At 38.1% G+C, this 18662-nt stretch overlaps 1 protein-coding gene across 4 annotated transcripts in view; it reads left to right on the top strand.

Annotated features, from left to right (window-relative positions):
- The window catches only part of Kidins220 (kinase D interacting substrate 220), a 93707-nt gene that overhangs the window by 71520 nt on the left and 3525 nt on the right, over positions 1 to 18662 (top strand). For all 4 annotated transcript variants that reach the window (XM_042680737.1, XM_042680735.1, XM_042680736.1 and 1 more), the window contains 3 exons: positions 10320 to 10451; positions 12357 to 12455; positions 15243 to 15479. In XM_042680737.1, the coding sequence (XP_042536671.1) occupies positions 10320 to 10451; positions 12357 to 12455; positions 15243 to 15479 (468 nt within the window). The remainder of the gene's footprint in view (positions 1 to 10319; positions 10452 to 12356; positions 12456 to 15242; positions 15480 to 18662) is intronic.

The following is an 18662-nucleotide window of genomic DNA, read 5'->3' as shown; positions in this document are numbered from 1 at the left end:
GCATGAAAAGGAAAATGTATTAAATCGTTTTGCTCATAACACTTGAAAGTAAGCTTCTTCAAAAAACAAAACCCCCAAAATTCATAGAAGTCATTTGTATGATTATTCAAGACCCTTAAAAATCTTAATTTATTCCATCAGTGTGAAACCAAAGAACCTAGTTTGTCTTTTAACTTTTGTTTCTATGCAGATACAATATACCATGCAAATTTGATCTGAAACAATGCTAAAATGCAATATATTAGAGTTAATGGGTAAAATATTTCATCCTATTTTTTAAAATTTTATTTTATTGCAAAGGTGATATACACAAGGGTTGCAGTTATGTAAGTAAGGTAATGAGGATAGTTCTTATTGAACTTTGCATCCTATATTTATCCATAATTTTTTAAAAATTTAAAACAGTGTTTAGGTAGGCAATAGTTTAACTTTTAATTTCCTTTGAATTAATGTAGTGAGAGAAAAAAACCATTTTATTGTTTCAAGGAGGAGTTGATGATTCTTAAGTCATTAACATTTCAATTGAAATGTTTAAGAAACTTCAATTATCTACAAATGATAGACATAATCAGCCACAACAATTCTGTTCACGTGCTCAGGGAACCTTTAATCCATGGATCATTGCCACTGTATGCAGGAACAACTTTTAGTTTACTCAGAGAACCTTTTATACAGACAATCATGCATGCAGTGAAGTGCCCTGAGCTAAAATTCCTCAGCAAAGATTTGATGAAAACCAGATACTGTGAAAAATTTGATGCATTCATTAATGACACAGAAATGCTGGAAAAGTAGCTATTCCTTTGCTTTAAAATGTAGGCCATCTAGCTGTAATTAAAAAGTGGCTGAACAATGCTCAATAGGAAATGTACTCATTATCTTCCTCATGTAACTGTAACCCCTCTGTACAGAATTTTTACAATTAAAAAACGTATAAAAAAAAGTGGCTGAGACCCAAGCTTGGGTGGTACATACATGTTATCTCAGCATTAAGGAGGATAAGAAGGAGAACTGTTGAGTTCAAAGCTAGCCTGGTCTGTACAGAGAGGGATGACTATATCAAACAAACAAACAAACAGAGTCTAGTTTGTCCCCTACCCCTTATCACATGACTACAACACGGAGAAACAGTGTAATTCCTGAGGCATGTTTAGAAACCCAATAAAAGTACTCTGACTATATTAGTGCCCTTGTTTAGTAAAATAACCACATCATTTATTGCTTTTAAATACTAAAAATAGTTTTGGTATAGTGAATAATATAGAGGCTTGCCAAGCTTCCTTTGCTTTTAAAAAATTAATAGTAATAGTAGCATTATAGACTAGTACTAAGAAGTAGAGATGTAGTTCAGAACCACATTGAAAACAGTGGTGGAAATGTGAAAATCCTACACGTGGGCATGTTGGGCATACTCAGGCTGCACAGGAGGGTACTTAACAAAAGTCACTTTCTGAGGCTTTCTAGTGTTGTCTGGGACAGCAGAGCTAGTGCTGTCCACCAACCAGCAGTCTCCAACATGCACTCTGGATGAGAAGGGCTGCTCACACAGGTCAAGAGCTGCACATTTTAAAATACAGTTTTATTGTTATTTAGCAATTGTACAGAGACATTATAATTCCATAAGTCAGGTAATAAGTACAATTCTAGGACAGCGCCAGCCCTTCCTTCATTGTCCCTCAATGTCACCCTCTCATCAAGTTGCCTAGTTCATTTTTCACATAGTATATATTTAGTACCATGATTGCATTTGTTCACCCTTCTCAGAAATATTTTTTTAAACAAATTGTCATGCTATTACAAACATGGAAGGGAGGCAGACCAGTTAACAAAACAGATCTTTATAAAAATATAAAGATTTTTATCACATTAGCATTATAGCTTATGAAATTCAGCCAAGGATTTATCAGATACATATATATCCAAGTGTTTCACAAAGCTGAAGAGTTAAAATATAAGCCTTCATGCTAGATTTTTCCTCTAATTTTATGACTGAGAAAAAAACTAATGCCAAATTTTGTGAGAATGGAAAAATAATAGACCCAAGCTCTGCTCTGAGAATATTTGAACTAGATCAAACTAGTGTTTCCACAGAGCAATCTTTTTCAGAAATGAAGTCTGATACACCTCTTGCTTCTAAAATCAAGGAGCTCATTTCTCTGGGCTCACCTTGAACTGACTTTCCCCTCGAGGCTCTTTTAAGGACAGTGTCCTGGGTCTGGTCCAGCTTCTGTGACACGGATCAACTGTATGAGGCTTGCCTAAGTATGGGATGTAGCTGGACTGATGGAGAGCCAGAAAGTTCCCACCTATTTCGTAGCACATGGTTCTCCAATGTGCTGCTTCCTTTGTCACACCCGGCCTTACAGAGATGCCAGTGATAAGCTACTTTCCCATATGGGAAGGTCAGATTTAAGTATGGGTCAGCCTTAATGTTACTTTAAGTACATTATTATTATTGTTGTTAATATTGAAAAGACAAATTCCACAGAGCTTTAAAGACTCAGAATTCAAACTCTTTCAGGTTAAGTAATCTTTGTGTCGTAGTCCAATCTGTTTAGATTAGCTCAGCTGTTTTATCTTTTGGTTCTCCTCAGGCTTAAACGGTACCAGGTCACCTTGAATTCCTAGAATTTAGAAGTTTCTAGGCTATTTGAATACTTAATATAGTCATGCATCCTTCTTAATGGCAGGAGTATTTTCTGTGAATTGCACTGTTAGGCAATTTTGTCACAGAGAAAATATCCTAGAATGTAGTTACGCAATCTATAACTGCTATGACATTATCAGATGACATGCTATTGTCAATCACATGTGGTGCCAGGTGGAATAAAATGTCATATAATGCATAGGTATACTTTAAAAATCTGAAAGATTTCCAGGGAGGTTTTACTTGGACTTTGACCTTCTTTTAATGAAGTTTTTACTAGGAAATGCTGTGCCAACCCTTGAGCAATACTGGTTTGATCTCTATTGAGTCCAGTTACCTGTGTATTGCTTTGGAAAGGCAGATTTGCAGTAATTTGAAAGGTGAACCACACAGTCCAGAAATACTGAAAACAAAAGGGAAATTTAGGTGTGTCATAAATACATAATGCAAAAAGTATATGTAGATGTCTATTTTGTTATTGACTAAAACAAAATATACACAAGTGTAATCTAGCTGAAATCCATCCCAGCTTACACACACAAAACCATACATGGTATATGAGCAAGTGTAAAGATGCAATAGGAAATCATAACTGCATGAAGTCAACTGGAGCACATGCTGTGCTCCTGTGATCAATAAGTTCACAGCCACTTCTGTTGCCATTGCGCGGAGCTCGGGTGTTGTGAGAGTCTGCCCAGCACTGTGTGACCCTGATTGGCTGAGACTGAGCAGTTTGTCTCTCCTGTACATTGTGGATTGTGACTACACGGCTGTCTCTCAAAGTTCTCATGTATATATACATATAGCATCTGAGATAGGTGCTACTTGACTATTAATTATTGGCAAGGCTTCTGGTCAACAGCAAGGTACTAGCAGTTAGGAGATTGGAGTGTCAAAAGTTCTACATGGACTTTCAACTGCACATTTTTAAGCCCTCACATTGCTCAAGGGTCTCTGCAGTGACATTTAGGTAAACCATTCTGTGACCCTTGTGAAGGGCAGAGCCCTTTGTGGAAAGCATATATTGGGCTAGGTCCCCTCAGTGGCCTTCTGTCTGCATGAAGTCCCACCTCACCCATGTGACCTGCTGCAGTCATTTCATAGCTACTTCCTGTTGCAGTTGTGAGAGCCTGCACTTTTAGTGATGAGGAATACTATTGATTAATAAAGGTACTTAAAAAAAGTATTGGTTTTCACTGAATAGAAGGCAATTTATGCAATGACCAAGAGAAAAAAATAAAATGATGGGCTCACCTGTAACTCACTTTTATTTCCACCACTGGTTTAGAACCTGTAACCCATTACAAATAATCATATGTCCAAACCAAACTGTCTCTCATATTGCCAGGAGAAGACTTGGACAAGAAAGTTAAAGGTGCCCTGGGTAAGGAGCTCTGCGGCATTGTAATTTTGTTTAGACTGTAGGCTTTGGACCGGTGCCCTTGGCATCTCTCATAGACACTTCCTACAGTAGTTTCAGCCAGTGTGGGCACCAGTCACACTTTGAACAGTTGTTCAGAGGTGCATTCTTATTCTTTTGTTTGAAGTTGGAAAACACTATTGTTTTCTTTTTCTGTTTTAATCCAAAAACTTACTTTCTGTGTAAAAGGCTTTGCATCAGATTTCAATCAAGAAAACATTTTTCTAAACAGTTAACATCTTTCACATAAATTTAGTGGTATATTTAAATCCTGGAGTATAGTTAAAAGTTGGACAACAAATAGTGTTTATTGTAGTTGTTTAGAACTTGTGGTTTTTAAAAGATTGCCCTTACAGCCAGGTGCTGGTGGCTCACACCTGTAATCCTAACTACTCAGGAGGCTGAGATCTGAGGATCGAGGTTCAAAGCCAGCCTGGGCAGGAATGTCCGGGAGACTCTTATCTCCAATAAAACACCGGAAAACCAAAAGTGGTGCTGTAGCTCAAGTGGTAGAGTGCTAGTCTTGAGCTGAAGAGCTGAGGGACAGCGCCCAGGCCCAGAGTTCAAGCCCCATGACCAACCAAAAAAAAAAAAAAAGATTGCCCTTACACTGTAGTGTTAAGGTTTCTCTGATAGCTTTGACAGAATGTTTTTCAAGTAGTTTGAAGAGTAAGTTACATGATAATTATAATAATAAAAAATTTAAAAAGTAGTTACATTTTCAGCTAGTAAGAAATAGCTTTTTCTTGTGTTTGAGATATCATAATGAATTGTAATGTCATTAGAACTACTTTTTTGGTATTTTTGTAAGTCTCCATAGTCACTTTCTGAAAGTTTACTTATAATAACTTTGACAATATAAACTAGAAAATGATGTTCTTATGATGGACTCTAGGTGTTGGCTATGTTAAAGGAAAGGCTAGGAAAGCCCTACTCTTTACCATACCAAAGCAGTGTGATAAATTAACACAGTGCTGTCAGTCATCACTAAGCTGTTCTAAGTATTTGAAGAATATTTGCCACCAATTAAATAAGAAAAAAGTGAACAGCAATGGTTGCTTGCTTTGGAATAATTTTAAAGCTTATATATGACTAAATAGTTATGCTAATTGTAGTATTCAGGCATTTTTTTCCTCTCTCTTACCTTTGTGGTTTCTTCAGCCATAAGTCTGGAGATATTTCTTTGAAAAAACGCACATTTAAAAATGTGTTTCTGAGCATTAACTACAGTATAGCCAGATTATTCCCTTTTATGAAGAAGTCATATGGTAGTCTAATTAACTAAGTCTTTTTTAAATTTAAATTTTATTGTAAAGGTGATGTACAGAGGGGATTCAGTTACGTAAGTCAGGTAATGAGTACATTACTTTTTGAACAGTATTACCCTTTCCCTCTATTGAAGGGTTTTGTCATTTAAGCTTGGATTTAGGAGAGTATTGACTTGCCCTAGCAACTTTTTTCTTACTAAATGTATGGTGCATGACTTACTCTTTTAATAGAAAAATATGGACAATAAGAATATAATTTTAAGCTAACCAAGCACTTGTTACTGAAATGAACTCTGAGTGTGTGTGTGTGTGTGTGTGTGTGTGTGTGTTAGAGAGAGAGAGAGAGAGAAACTAGAGTGCTGCCTGCATACATAATACTTGTGGTTTGATGTTTTGTTTTATGCTCATGTCCTTCACTCTGTTTTATTCCTTCCTTAAAGCTATGTGACTCTGGGTTTAACAAACAGAGACAGGTACAGAAATTCTCAGTGAAATCTTCTTCACTTTACCTATTAGGCTGTTAGATGTAGGCCTTGGCTGCATAGCTCATGCTGTGCTCTTGATAAATCTGAGCTTGTTTCATTGCCTTGGGTTTTATTTTAATAGTTGCTTTTGGCCTTTGCATGGCACTATTTATCAATTGTAAGCTTATTTATTGAATTTACTAAAGATGATAATGTTCTAATCTACTTACAGTATAAAGAAGTTACCTCAAGGTATTAGTGATAATAATTTTACTTTTACCTAGAGAAATTCTAATTTGTATGCATTTTAAAGCTTAACAATTTAAACAAGCTAACATTTGCTACTTTCAAATGTCTAAATTAGATAACATTTAAAAGTATTTATAAAATCATTATGCTGAAATATAAGTTTGGCTTCCCCATAAATCTGAAGGAAAATGCATGGTAGATGCTGAAATATTATCATGTAAACTATTCTATGTATTCTCAAAATAATGCATGTAGTTTCTGTTAAGAATTTAGTTACTGGATTGTTGAATATATAGATACAGATTTTTTTTTCTTACTGTTTCTTTATCACTTTTGAGCTCTTTTTCCTTGCTTTTATGAGATTTCCATCAGAAGATCCTTATTTTGGTTATATATAGATTCTTGGTCAAAGTCATTTCTTTTTTCTTTATTTTGAAGTTGGGATGTAGCTTAGTGGCAAAGTACTGTCTAGCAAGTACGAAGTCCTGGGTTTAGGTCCCCAGTACAGGAATGGTCTTTTATTTTGATGGTAGTAGTATTTGAACTTAGGGCCTTGTACTCACTAGGAAGGCTTTCTGCCTTCTGTGATCCATACTCATGGCCTTTTTTCTTTCTTTTTGATGTTTTAGCAAGAATTTATTTTTTAGTGTATCAGTATAAAGTAGGGAGAAATAGAAAAAGAGGTATTTCCTACTCCCCATTCAGAAAGTGGGAGTTAAAGACTCAATTGGGGTTCTATTCATACAGCCCTTTTTAACTACTTTTCATTAATTGCACTAATTTTAGCATCTGTTGATGGATCTGTACCTTTACTATTGTTGTGGTGTTTGCCAGATAGTATTTTCAACTTTTCTCTTCCACATTTATTAATTATAATTCCAAAAAGGGATATTGTCTTTTTTCTAACATTTATTTCCACAAATATTTAATTGAATCAATATGAACTTACGGATATTTATTTGATGGTCTATAACCCAGCATAAGCATTGTTTATTTTGTTAGTCAAACTATTCTTTTATAAAGTTTGAACCAAAAAAAAAGTAAGCAGAATATAAATGCTTCCAGAGCAAGGAAGTAGGTTGAACAATAAAACATTTAAAAAATTCAAGATCATTTAAAGATAGTTATTATTCAGTAATAACAGACATGAGGTACTGACATAGATACTGACACGGATGAATCTTGAAAACATGCCCAATAAAAGAATGGTCATGTGTTGTATGATTCTATTTGTATGTAATGCTTATAGGGATATCTAGTCCCTAGAGACAGAAAGTAACTCATTGGCTTCCAGGGGCTAAGGGCAGGATTTGGAGGGATGCACAATTAGTCTATAAATACAGGGTTTCTTTTGGAGATTTTGAAAATTACTAGATTATTATAGTGATGGCTCACTACTATGCAAATAAACTTAAAAGTTACTGAATTGTAGCCAGGCGCTGGTGGCTCATGCCTTTAATCCTAGCTACTCAAGAGACTGAGATCTGAGGGTCATGGTTCAGACTTTGCCTGGGCAGCAAAGTCTGTGAGTTTCTTATCTCCAATTAACCACCAGAAAACTGGAAGTGGTGCTGTGGCTCAAGTGGTATAGCGCTCGTCTTGAGCTGAAGAGCTGAGGGACAGTGCCCAGGCCCAGGCCCAGAGTTCAAGCCCCACAACTGACCAAAAAAGTTACTGAATCCTATAACTTAAATTTGAGAATTATTTATCATATGTAATCTCAGTAAAGTTGCTTAACAAGGAAAACAAATATGGTATTAAGAATTCATAGACAGGGCTGGGAAGGTGGCTCAGTGGTAGAGTGCTTGCCTTGCATGCATGAGGCCCTGGGTTTGATTCCTCAGCACCACATAAGCAAAAAGAAAAAAAGCCGGAAGTGGTGCTGTGGCTCAAGTGGTAAAGTGCAACCCTTGAGCTGAAGAGCTGAGGGACAGCGCCCAGGCCCAGAGTTCAGGCCCCATGACCGGACCCAAAAAAAAAAAAAAAAGAATTCATAGACAGATTTTTCATAATACATAGTGACTGACTATTGTCTATAATAATCTAGGCAAAGTAGAGCTGTGTGTGGAGCTATTAAAACTAAATTATGACTTGCATTTTGCTGTTCATATATTAAAAGCAATTATTCAACCCTGGACGTTTATACTTAGTTAAAAACAAATGTTTGTTTTGCTGGATACTGTCACGCCTATAATCCTAACTACTTAGGAGGCTGGGATCTGAGGATCACTCAAAGCCAGCGTGGGTAGGAAACAGTCTGTGAGACTCTTGTCTCCACTTAATCCCCAGAAAACTGGAAGTAGCATTGTGGCTCAAAGTGGTAGAGTGCTAGCCTTGAGCAAAAGAGCTCAGGGACAGTGCCCAGGCCTTAGAGTTCAAGCCCTGTGACTGACAAACACAAAAAACAAAAACAAAAAAAACCAAATTATAATATATTCCATGCCACTAATTTCCAAACTTATATGTACCTATAAACTTGCTAAGACTCCCTAACTCATAGAGTTCTTACTCCAACTGTGTGTTTAATATGATCTGATACCCTAGCTATATTCATATGTAATATCTGTATATGTTATAAATAGACTGGTTCTCTATATATTTACCAGTTAGTAGTAAGATTATTATGCTTTCACATTGCAAGTAAATTTAACAAGTGACTAAGAGGCATTTTCAACTATGTAATAGTTTACTCTTGTCCTGAAAGTGATTTTTAAAAAGGCAGCAAAAATATGTGCTCAATATACTCTTAAGGATATGCTAAATCTTATTTATAATAGACAATTAGATTTAAGAGTGAACAGATTGTTTGGAATATCTTTATCTTCTAGATCAGTTGCTCTGTCATCTCTGTGTTATGGTTACAGCTTCTATAGTCTCTTCTAAAATAGTTGGAGCAAAGTAACTAGGAAATTGATATTAAAGCTGAGAAATCAGGGTCTAGTTCAAATCTACACTAGCTAGCTATTTAGCAAGTGACGTGTAAGGCCTAACTTGGCCTCCTTTGACATTCATACATATCTCTGTAATGGAGGAGAATCATGCAATCATGCACAGTTGACCAGAGGCAGATCTTTTTTTAGAATGTCACCACATCAGAAAATGTATTTCTTGTAAATAAGTGCTAGACTTATTTATTATTTTGACTCTTGTTTCCTCCACCCCTTCCCCCCCTCCCTGCACCTCTCCCTTCCCACCCCCACCCCCACCCCCCGCCACCCCCCCGCCCCAGTCCTAAGGCTTGAATTCAGGGCCTGGCTACTGTCCCTGAGCTGCTTTTTTTTTTTTTTTTTTTTTTTTTTTTGTCGGTCATGGTGCTTGAACTCTAGGCTTGGGCGCTGTCCCTCAGCTCTTCAGCTCAAGACGAGAATTCTACCACTTGAGCCACAGCACCACTTCCGGTTTTCTAGTGGTTTATTGGAGATAAGAGACTCATGGACTTTCCTGCCTGGGCTGGCTTTGAACCAATTACAGGCGTGAGCCACCAGCGCCTGGCCTGTCCCTGAGCTTCTTTTGCTCAAGGCTAGTATTCTACCCACCACTTGAGCCATACTTCCACTTCTGACTTTTTTTTTTTATAGTTTATTGGAGATTGTCTCACAGATTTTCCTGCCTGGGCTGGCTTTAAACTGCAATCCTCAGATCTCAGCCCCCTGAGTAGCTAGGATTACAGGTGTGAGGCACTGGCTCCGGCTTTGACTTTTCATTTTAAATTAAGAACAGATGTTATATAAGTTTTACTTACTTTCACATGTGTTTAGATTCCATTATTGGAATCTGTTGTACAGGTTCTGAAGATTCCTTGGACACAAATACAGTTGAGCTATGAAAACTTCAACTGTGGAGACTACTGAGGTAGTTTGTAGAAACACTTAAAGCTACTCATTTAACATAGGCACTTTAAAATTATATCAAAGATTTTTGTCTTTTGTATTCCTATAATAAAGGTATCAGTAACTTTTTTCTCTTTTTCTGTTTTAACCTCTCTTCTTTCTCTTTTTTAAGGTAGCACCCTTATCTCTTGAAGTTGGCTGTAGACATTTGTGAACTTGGCCAATGCGTGGCTATCATTTAAGAAAAGTGATTTTTGATGGAGCTATCTTTGCTATAGTAAAAACTATTGAGTGTAGTTAGATCTATTCCTTAATGCTGTTTCCTTACATGTCACAGACATTGGTTGTACTTTTTCAGTAGGATAACTTACTGAATTTTATGTTATTGCACATAGCTGGCATTAAATGCTATTCATCTTGTATTTTCTTTGGCTTACCTAGGGATCAGGCCCTGCCACAGGAACAGTGCTGTCACTGAATGCAATGACTGTGGACACCGTGTGTGAGAAGTTGAGGCAAATAGAAGGGCTGGACCAGAGCATGCTGCCTCAGTATTGTGCAACGATCAAAAAGGTGATGCGTACATTGACATGCCTGTTGTCTAGAGACAGGACTGAGGGGCAGAAGACAGGCCTCTGGACCACATACTCCGAGCTGCTCAAAGTGGCCAGGGTCTCTGCTGAAATAGGAAAGCTCTAAATGCGATATGGGATTCTTAGTATTTTATATCCTGACATTGCACGTCTATGTCATCTTACAAATAGACCAAAAAATTATAAAGTAGCAGAATTACAGTGTTCTATTTTAAGAATGATCTAACATAAGTGCCAAAAATGCCTTGATGAGAAATAGAAAGCTCTAGAAGATTTCACATTTAGCTAAATAACTCATCTTTCCAGTATGGAACAGAATATTTGATGGCCTTCTCTTATATAGTCTGTTTTCTTTAGTTGTGCAGGTTGAGTTAATAAAAAAATCTGAAAAATGAAGCTTTTGAGAATGTGGATAAATATGAGCTTCAGATTTCAGAGCATTTCAGAATTTGGGCTTTTGGATTAGGGATACTCCACTGGTAAGGTCTGCAAATATTTCCAAATTGGAAAAACTCTGGAATATGAAACACTTGGTCCCAGATATTTTGGATAAGGATATATTTAATATATACTTGTGTGATTTAATCATTATCAGAGCAAGCCACACTTACTTCACTTCCCACAAATCCTCAGCTATGTGACACCTAAGATATATAGCCATATTACATTCAGTGAAGCCACCTAGTTTGGGGCTTTCAAGGCCGGTGCATCTGTGGAAATTGGTTTCTACTGAGATCATATTCTCACAGTTCTGGTAGGTACCCTGATACCTGAGATTGCTGAGAAGACATTTCCTACGTGAGATTATCCGAGTTCAGTTAAGGGAATTTTCCCCCACTGTTATGTTTTTATATCACAGTGTTAAACAGAACAATAATAGTTGTTTTTAGTGACTACATACTTTAAAGATTCGTGTCTATGTGAAATGTCTTAAAGGATTAGGAGCATTTATACATACCATCTGACTAATTTTACTTATCCAGAAAGGTTTCAGATAATGTCTGTTTCTCCCGTCCTGGGTTTGTGCTGATCCCTGTCTGCATGAGTCAGCACTGCCTTCCCATGGACAAAGGAGACCTCCAGGTTAATGTCAGAAAGCAAGACTCCAACTCAAGCCCCTTGAGGGGATTTGGTTTCCTTCAGGATAATAGTTTTCTTCCCGCTGCTCTTTACCCACTGACCCTGGATTTTTGAACCCAGAATAGCAATCCAGTTCTTTCATGCCGTAAATTCCTTGGCATTGTCAGTAAAAGGCTTCCACCACAAACTGATTCTGTGTACATTTTCTTTTGATTTAGCTTACCAACAGGATGTCCTGCCTATTGTAAGCATAGAGACTCAAATTTTCCAAGTTAATAGAGTCAGTCTTTATACATCATAAAATCAGTAAGCTATCTATTATTAATAAAGAAGATTCTTATTGAGGGAAACAAAAATTTCAGAGACCCAAAAGTGGTAAGACAGTTTGTGTGTGTGGGCGTTTAACAGGTTGGGAAGTTAGTGGTGCTGGCCATTCTTTGTGGCTGAAGTTATCTATTAGAATTGGGTCATTGTCACTCTGCATTTAGAACCAACACAGTCACAAAGACAGGCGTTACTGTCTTCTTCCAGTTCATGTTAATATTTTCTAAGATTAAAAAAACAAGCCATTGTGTTGTACCCATGTTGGAGTAAGTGGTTTTAGAAATAGTTGGGAGTGTTAGCATATGTGTTGGTCCCTGAAGAGTGATTTGTCTTGAGTGTCTTCCACTTGAAAAAATACAGAGTGGCATATGTTGTTCAAATTCAGCTAGTTTTTCCTAGTTTTTAATGCCCTCCTTAAAAACTACTTTTTAATCAGTAGTAATTCAGAATATTTTAGATTTTGTTTGTACTTTTTATGCAGGCAAACATAAATGGGCGTGTATTAGCTCAGTGCAACATTGATGAGCTGAAGAAAGAGATGAATATGAATTTTGGAGACTGGCACCTTTTCAGAAGCACAGTAAGATATTTATAATCTTGTGGCATTTATAGAAAGATTTTATTATAACATATAAAATTATTTATAACATTTTATAAAATCAGAACCAGTAAGTCCTGGCCTAAGCTGATACTTGTCCATATGAAAATCTTCTCTATTGAGACTGGACAAATAGGACTACCTTAAAATAAAAAGTTTCTGCACAGACAAAGAAATAGCAATCAAACTAGAAAGACAACCAACTAATTGGGAAAAAATATTTACCAGCAAAATATCAAGACAAGGGTCTAATATCTATTATATACTGGGAACTCAAGAAACTAACCCCTCACAAATCTAACAAACCAATCATGAAATGGGCAAGGGAAATAAAGAGAGACTTCTCAGAAGAAGAGATACAAATGGCAAGGAAACACATAGGAAATGTTCATCATCCCTGGCTGTAAAGGAAATACAAACAAAACAACACTGAGATACCACCTTACCCCAGTCAGAATGGCTCACATACTAAATCAGCCAACGACAAATGCTGGAGGGGATGTGGAGAAAGAGGAACCCTACTGCTGGTGGGAATGTATACTAATGCAACCACTTTGGAAAACAGTCTGGAGGTACCTCAGAAAGCTAAATATAGACTTCCCCTATGACCCAGCCACACTACTCCTAGGCGTCTAACCATGAGCAACAGGAGCCAGTATACAAAGACACAATGCACATCCATGTTTATTGCAGCACTGTTCACAATAGCCAAGATTTGGAAACAACCCACTACTGATGAGTGGATCTAAAAATTGTGGTACCTGTATACAATGGAATATTATGTAGCCATTAGAAAGGACAAAATAATGGCATTTGCAGGGAAATGGATGGAACTAGAGCAGATTATTTTGAGCGAAGTAAGCAATAACAGACAAACAAACAGCACAAGGTCTCCCTGATATGTGGATGCTAAAGCCAAAATACAAGAAGATATGGCAAAGTAACAGGACTCAAGAAACAAAAGACAGCCACCCATTTTGTCATATCATTGCTAAATGACTCCATGTTCTAGACCATATATATGGTAGATATATGCACGCAACAGAGGGAAGCCAGGGGGAGGAATAGAATAAGTGGGAACAGCCTACACTAAGCAAAAGGAAAGAAATGCAAACATCACCTGATGTGGAAAAAATAACTTTTATTGTCAAAGCTCATAGAATTCACAAACTGTATAGACCATGATAATGACAATTTGCCTTGTGAAAGTTAAAAATGTGTTTGTGACTCTATCACTATTCCACAGTACTGTGAAATATGTGAAATTTATGTAATCATCTAATCTCAGAAAAAAAGTGAGAGAAGGGATGGTGACGAGAGATGGCTGACAATGCTGTCAGACACTTTGTACGCATAGACTGTTTTGTAGAATGGGAACTTCTTTGTACAACTACTTAAAGATAATAATAATGATGATGATGATAATAAACAGGAATATGACCCCCCCCAAAAAAAGAAAATCTTCTCTACTAATTTTATACTTGGGTATACCAGGTGTCATGGAGGATGTACACAGCAGCACTAGGCAGTCTTTGTGCTGGGGCATTTCATTCAAGAATCTGAGGAAGTGACCACTCACGGGTTTTCTGTATTGACAAAGATTCTGTCCTTGACCTAGCTCCAGCTAGGCCCCTGAGCTGTCTAGACCTCAGCCTTCAGTGTCTGTCCTTGACAGACACCATAGATGCCGTAGATTGGTGTCTACTGCTATGTAGTTTAGAAAGAACCCCTTCCCTCAACACAAACACCCTTGATATCTGATCAAGTACCTCCTGTGCACTGACTACTTCCTAGATTATGTCTGCCTACATGTTTTGTCTTCAAGAGTCCTGGCAAATACATTTAGTCAGACTCTCCTGTAGCTGATCCTCACTCTACTCCTTGGGTATAAATTCCCACTTGTCCTTGTTCATCCTGTTCTACGTTGAGCTATTACAATAGTTCCTGCTTAAATTCACTTTTACAGTTTATATTACTCTCCAGCTCTGGTTTCTTTGACACCCTCCAAGTGCATTTTCTTTTGTCCTCAAGTACATTTTTAAACTAAAATAACAATATAGTAGTTCTATATATGATTATTTCTGACATTACTTTTTTCTTAGTATTATTAAAATTAAAGACAAAAATATACAGTACAGCTGGGCATTGAGGGCTTGCAGCTGTAATCCTTAGCTATTCAGGAGGCTGAGATCTGAGGCTCATGGTTCAAAGCCAGCCCAGGCAGGAAAGTCTGTGAGATTCTTTTTTTTTTTTTTTTGTCGGTCATGGGGCTTGAACTCTGGGCCTGGGCGCTGTCCCTCAGCTCTTCAGCTCAAGGCGAGTGCTCTACCACTTGAGCTACAGCGCCACTTCCGGTTTTCTGGTGGTTTATTGGAGATAGGAGTCTCATGTTCTCTCCTGCCCGGGCTGGCTTTGAACCGCGATCCTCAGATCTCAGCCTCCTGAGTAGCTAGGATTACTGGCGTGAGCCACCAGTGCCCGGCTGTCTGTGAGATTCTTATCTCCAGTAAGCCACCAGAAAACCGGAAGTGGCACTATGGCTCAAGTGGTAGAGCACTAGCCTTGAGCTGAAGAGCTGAGGGACAGCACCCAGGCCCAGAGTTCAAGCCCCATGACTGACCAAAAAAAAAAAAAAAGAAGATATAATGCAAATTCATTAGAAATTCACTTAAGGGAGTATGCTTTCTTATTTCCATTATAATGTTATATTTTTAAAACCTCTAAAGTTTCTAAAGGTGACTTTATAGAGATTTTTTTTCTTTTGCTAAGGTTCTAGAAATGAGAAATGCAGAAAGCCAGGTGGTTCCTGAAGATGCACGTTTTCTTAATGAGAACACCAGCGCCACGGTTCCTCATGGTGAATCTGCTCGCCGGTCTTCACACAATGAATTGCCACACACCGAGCTCTCCAACCAAGCTCCCTACACACTAAACTTTAGTTTTGAAGAACTGAATACCCTTGGCCTAGATGAAGGTGCCCCACGCCACAGTAATCTAAGTTGGCAGGTATTTATTAAGCATCATTTTTTGTCTTACTGAATAGGGGCAATTCGCTGCTACGTTGTTAGTGCAGTAAAACAGTCATTCAGGAAACAATGAGTACTCACCTGGGTAAGAATGTGTTCATTCACCTGAGAGGGCCAGTCAGGAAAATTGAGGAAAAGGTAAGGTTTATTAAATTGAGAACCCAGGGCAGCAGCATGGAGTAAGCAGGAAGTGGGCAAGTTAGAGTATTTCTCAAAATTCAGTTATCATTGGCTAAAATACATAGCCAATGTTATCCTTTCCAGTCTTGCAGTTTGGTTTTCCAATACACACACACTCCACGTACTGCTCTGTCTCTATCTCTGTCTCTTGCCATCTCCCTCCCTCTTCCTTTCCTCTTTTCTTTCTGGGTGTTTGTGTCCCTTTTGTCATCTACTGTTGTGCAGGTAGTATCTCCCATGGGATGTTCTTAGAAGAAGGAGGAGAGGGGAGCAGCATGAACAGAAATGAAAGACGTGTGAGAAGAAGTAAGGGGGAATAAAATGAAAGTAAGCAAGGAAAGTAAGCACAGGGTGCTTTCCCACCACGGAGGGAGGGAAATTTACTAAACTACAAGGACCTCTGCATTAAAGGAGGGCTGTACTCTGGAAGCAGAGTGTCTGCCTCATTTTTTTTTTTTTTTTTTGGGTCCGGTCATGGGCCCTGAACTCTGGGCCTGGCCGCTGTCCCTCAGCTCTTCAGCTCAAGGCTAGCGCTCTACCATTTGAGCCACAGCACCACTTCCGGCTTTTTTCTTTTTGCTTATGTGGTGCCGAGGAATCGAACCCAGGGCCTCGAGCATGCAAGGCAAGCGCTCTACCACTGAGCCACCTTCCCAGCCCCTCTGCCTCATTTTTAAGGTATTTGGTTTGGCGGTAAAAACATTTTCATTCTTTTTCCATACTGTCCACTTTCTTTCTTTATACTCTATCTACTTTATTTCTTTAAAGTGAGAATCCATTTTATTTATTATCAAATAACTGATGATTTAAGATAAAATTACTTATTTTCACAATAAGTAAGCTTTGATCTCCATTTCAACAGCAGTAGTTATTCATTTCCATTAGATTCCTTTTGAATGTGCCAGTCACTCCTCATCCTTGGCTACACTGTACCAAGTGCTTCCACTCCATCATGACAGAAAACACAGTCTTTATGTAGTAGCAGTTCTCAAATTGCCCTTTAGTCTTAGCTGTCTTAAAAATTATTGAGAATCCCAAAGAACATTTGCTGATGTAAGATTCTTGTTTCATTTTTTGTGTGTGTGTGCCTGTACTGGGGCTTAAACTCAGGGCTTAGGTGCTGTCTCTTAGCTTTTTTGCTTAAGGTTGCCAGTCTACCACTTGAGCCATAGCTCCACTTCGAGCTTTTTGGTGGTTAATTGGAGATAACAGTCTTACAGGCTTTCCTGCCTGGGCTGGCTTTGGAGATAACAGTCTTACAGGCTTTCCTGCCTGGGCTGGCTTTGAAGCATAATCCTCAGATCTCAGACTTCTGAGTAGCTAGGATTGTAGGTGTGAGACACCAGTGCCAAGTGCTTGTGTAAGTTTTATTATAACTAGTTACTGTATTAGAAATGGAAACTGAACATTTTTCTAGGTATTTATGTATTTAAAAATAAACAAATGACATATTAATAGAAATAACATTTTAGTAGGCGGCTCATGCCTGTAATTCCAGCTACTGAAACCTGAGGATTGAGGTTTGAAGTCAGTCCAGAGAGGAAACTTATCTTTAGTTAACCAACAAAATGCCAGAAGTGGAGCTGTGGTTCAAGTGGTAGGTAGAATGGCAGCTATGAACACAGGCCATAAGTTCAAGCCCCAGTAACAGCACAAAAAAAAAGGGAGAGAGGGCTGGGAAGGTGGCTCAGTGATAAGAGTACTTGCCTTGCATGCATGACGCTCTGGGTTCGATTCCTCAGCACCACATACACAGAAAAAGCTGGAAGTGGCATGGTGGCTCAAGTAGTAGAGTGCTAGCGTTGAGCTGAAAAGCGTTGAGGTACAGTGCCCAGGCCCACAGTTCAGGCCCCATGACCGACAAAAAAAGAAAAAGAGAGAGAGAAAAAATAATTTTTTATTAACAAAATTTAGTGAGGATGGCATGGTTTTGCACATTTCCTAGAAGATGACTGGGTCCTTATGTACCACTACATTGAATCTGGTGTGACATCATTTGTGTGTGACTCTAGTAAGGCCACCGTGCACTCTTGTGTAGATAAGACTGGTTAGGCCGATAATATCACGAGATTCTCAGGAGTGAGTTTCCACCTTGTGAATCCCCTGCCACCGAGGTGTATATAAAACGCACTGCTTTTGAGAACAGCCGCATTACTCATGTGGTGGGTAGCTCAGTCCTTCCAGTTTGACTGCATTCCAGGAGACCCTTTCAAGGGGAAGGCTCTTCTTTGCTTCTGTGTCCTAGTTTCAGCCTTTTTCTTATCCTTTCTTATACTTTCCTGGTGCTTTCTCCCCATTCCCTTTTTCCTAATCTGTACTGCTTATTCCTTACTAGCTCTTCAATGATTTATGGCAACTTGAATCCTAAAACTTCATGTTGAAAATAAAACTTAATTTCTTATTTAATTTCACTCTTAACTAGGAAGCAGCTACTGGCCTCATGGTTTTATTTCTGTTATCTATCTTTTATTTACCTTTTCTATTGCACTCTAACCTTTTTAAATATGTGTGTATGTGTGTGTGTGTTCGGTGTATTTTGGCATTTTTAAGTATATTGTCTTGATCTGAATTGGAATCATATACAAATTAGATCAGGTTCTTTTTTTAAATCATATTTTGAAGGACTTGAGTGCTTTATTTTAGAGATATGTCTTAATTCTTTCTTCCTTCCAGGTGCGTTTCTTTTCTTAATGTATATTAATTGTACAAAAGCATTTTACTGTGTCAGTTCCATGTATTAAATATACTTTGATCATATTCACCCCAAGGGGAATTTTTTTAATCAATGAAAGTAAATTTTGCCTTACATAAAATTGTAGTTTTGGGCTGGGAAGGTGGCTCAGTGGGAAGAGTGCTTGCCTTGCATGCATGAGGCTCTAGGTTCAAGTCCTCAGCACCACATAAGCAGAAAAAGCCAGAAGTGGTGCTGTGGCTCAAGTGGGAGAGCACTAGCCTTGAGCTGAAGAGCTAAGGGACAGCACCC

The sequence above is a fragment of the Dipodomys spectabilis genome, unplaced genomic scaffold, assembly GCF_019054845.1.
Source record: "Dipodomys spectabilis isolate Male_0828 unplaced genomic scaffold, ASM1905484v1 ptg000066l, whole genome shotgun sequence".
Taxonomy (NCBI): Eukaryota; Metazoa; Chordata; class Mammalia; order Rodentia; family Heteromyidae; genus Dipodomys; species Dipodomys spectabilis.
The sequence above is the reverse complement of the archived record's forward strand: the minus strand, read 5'-3'. Positions and strand labels throughout refer to the sequence as shown.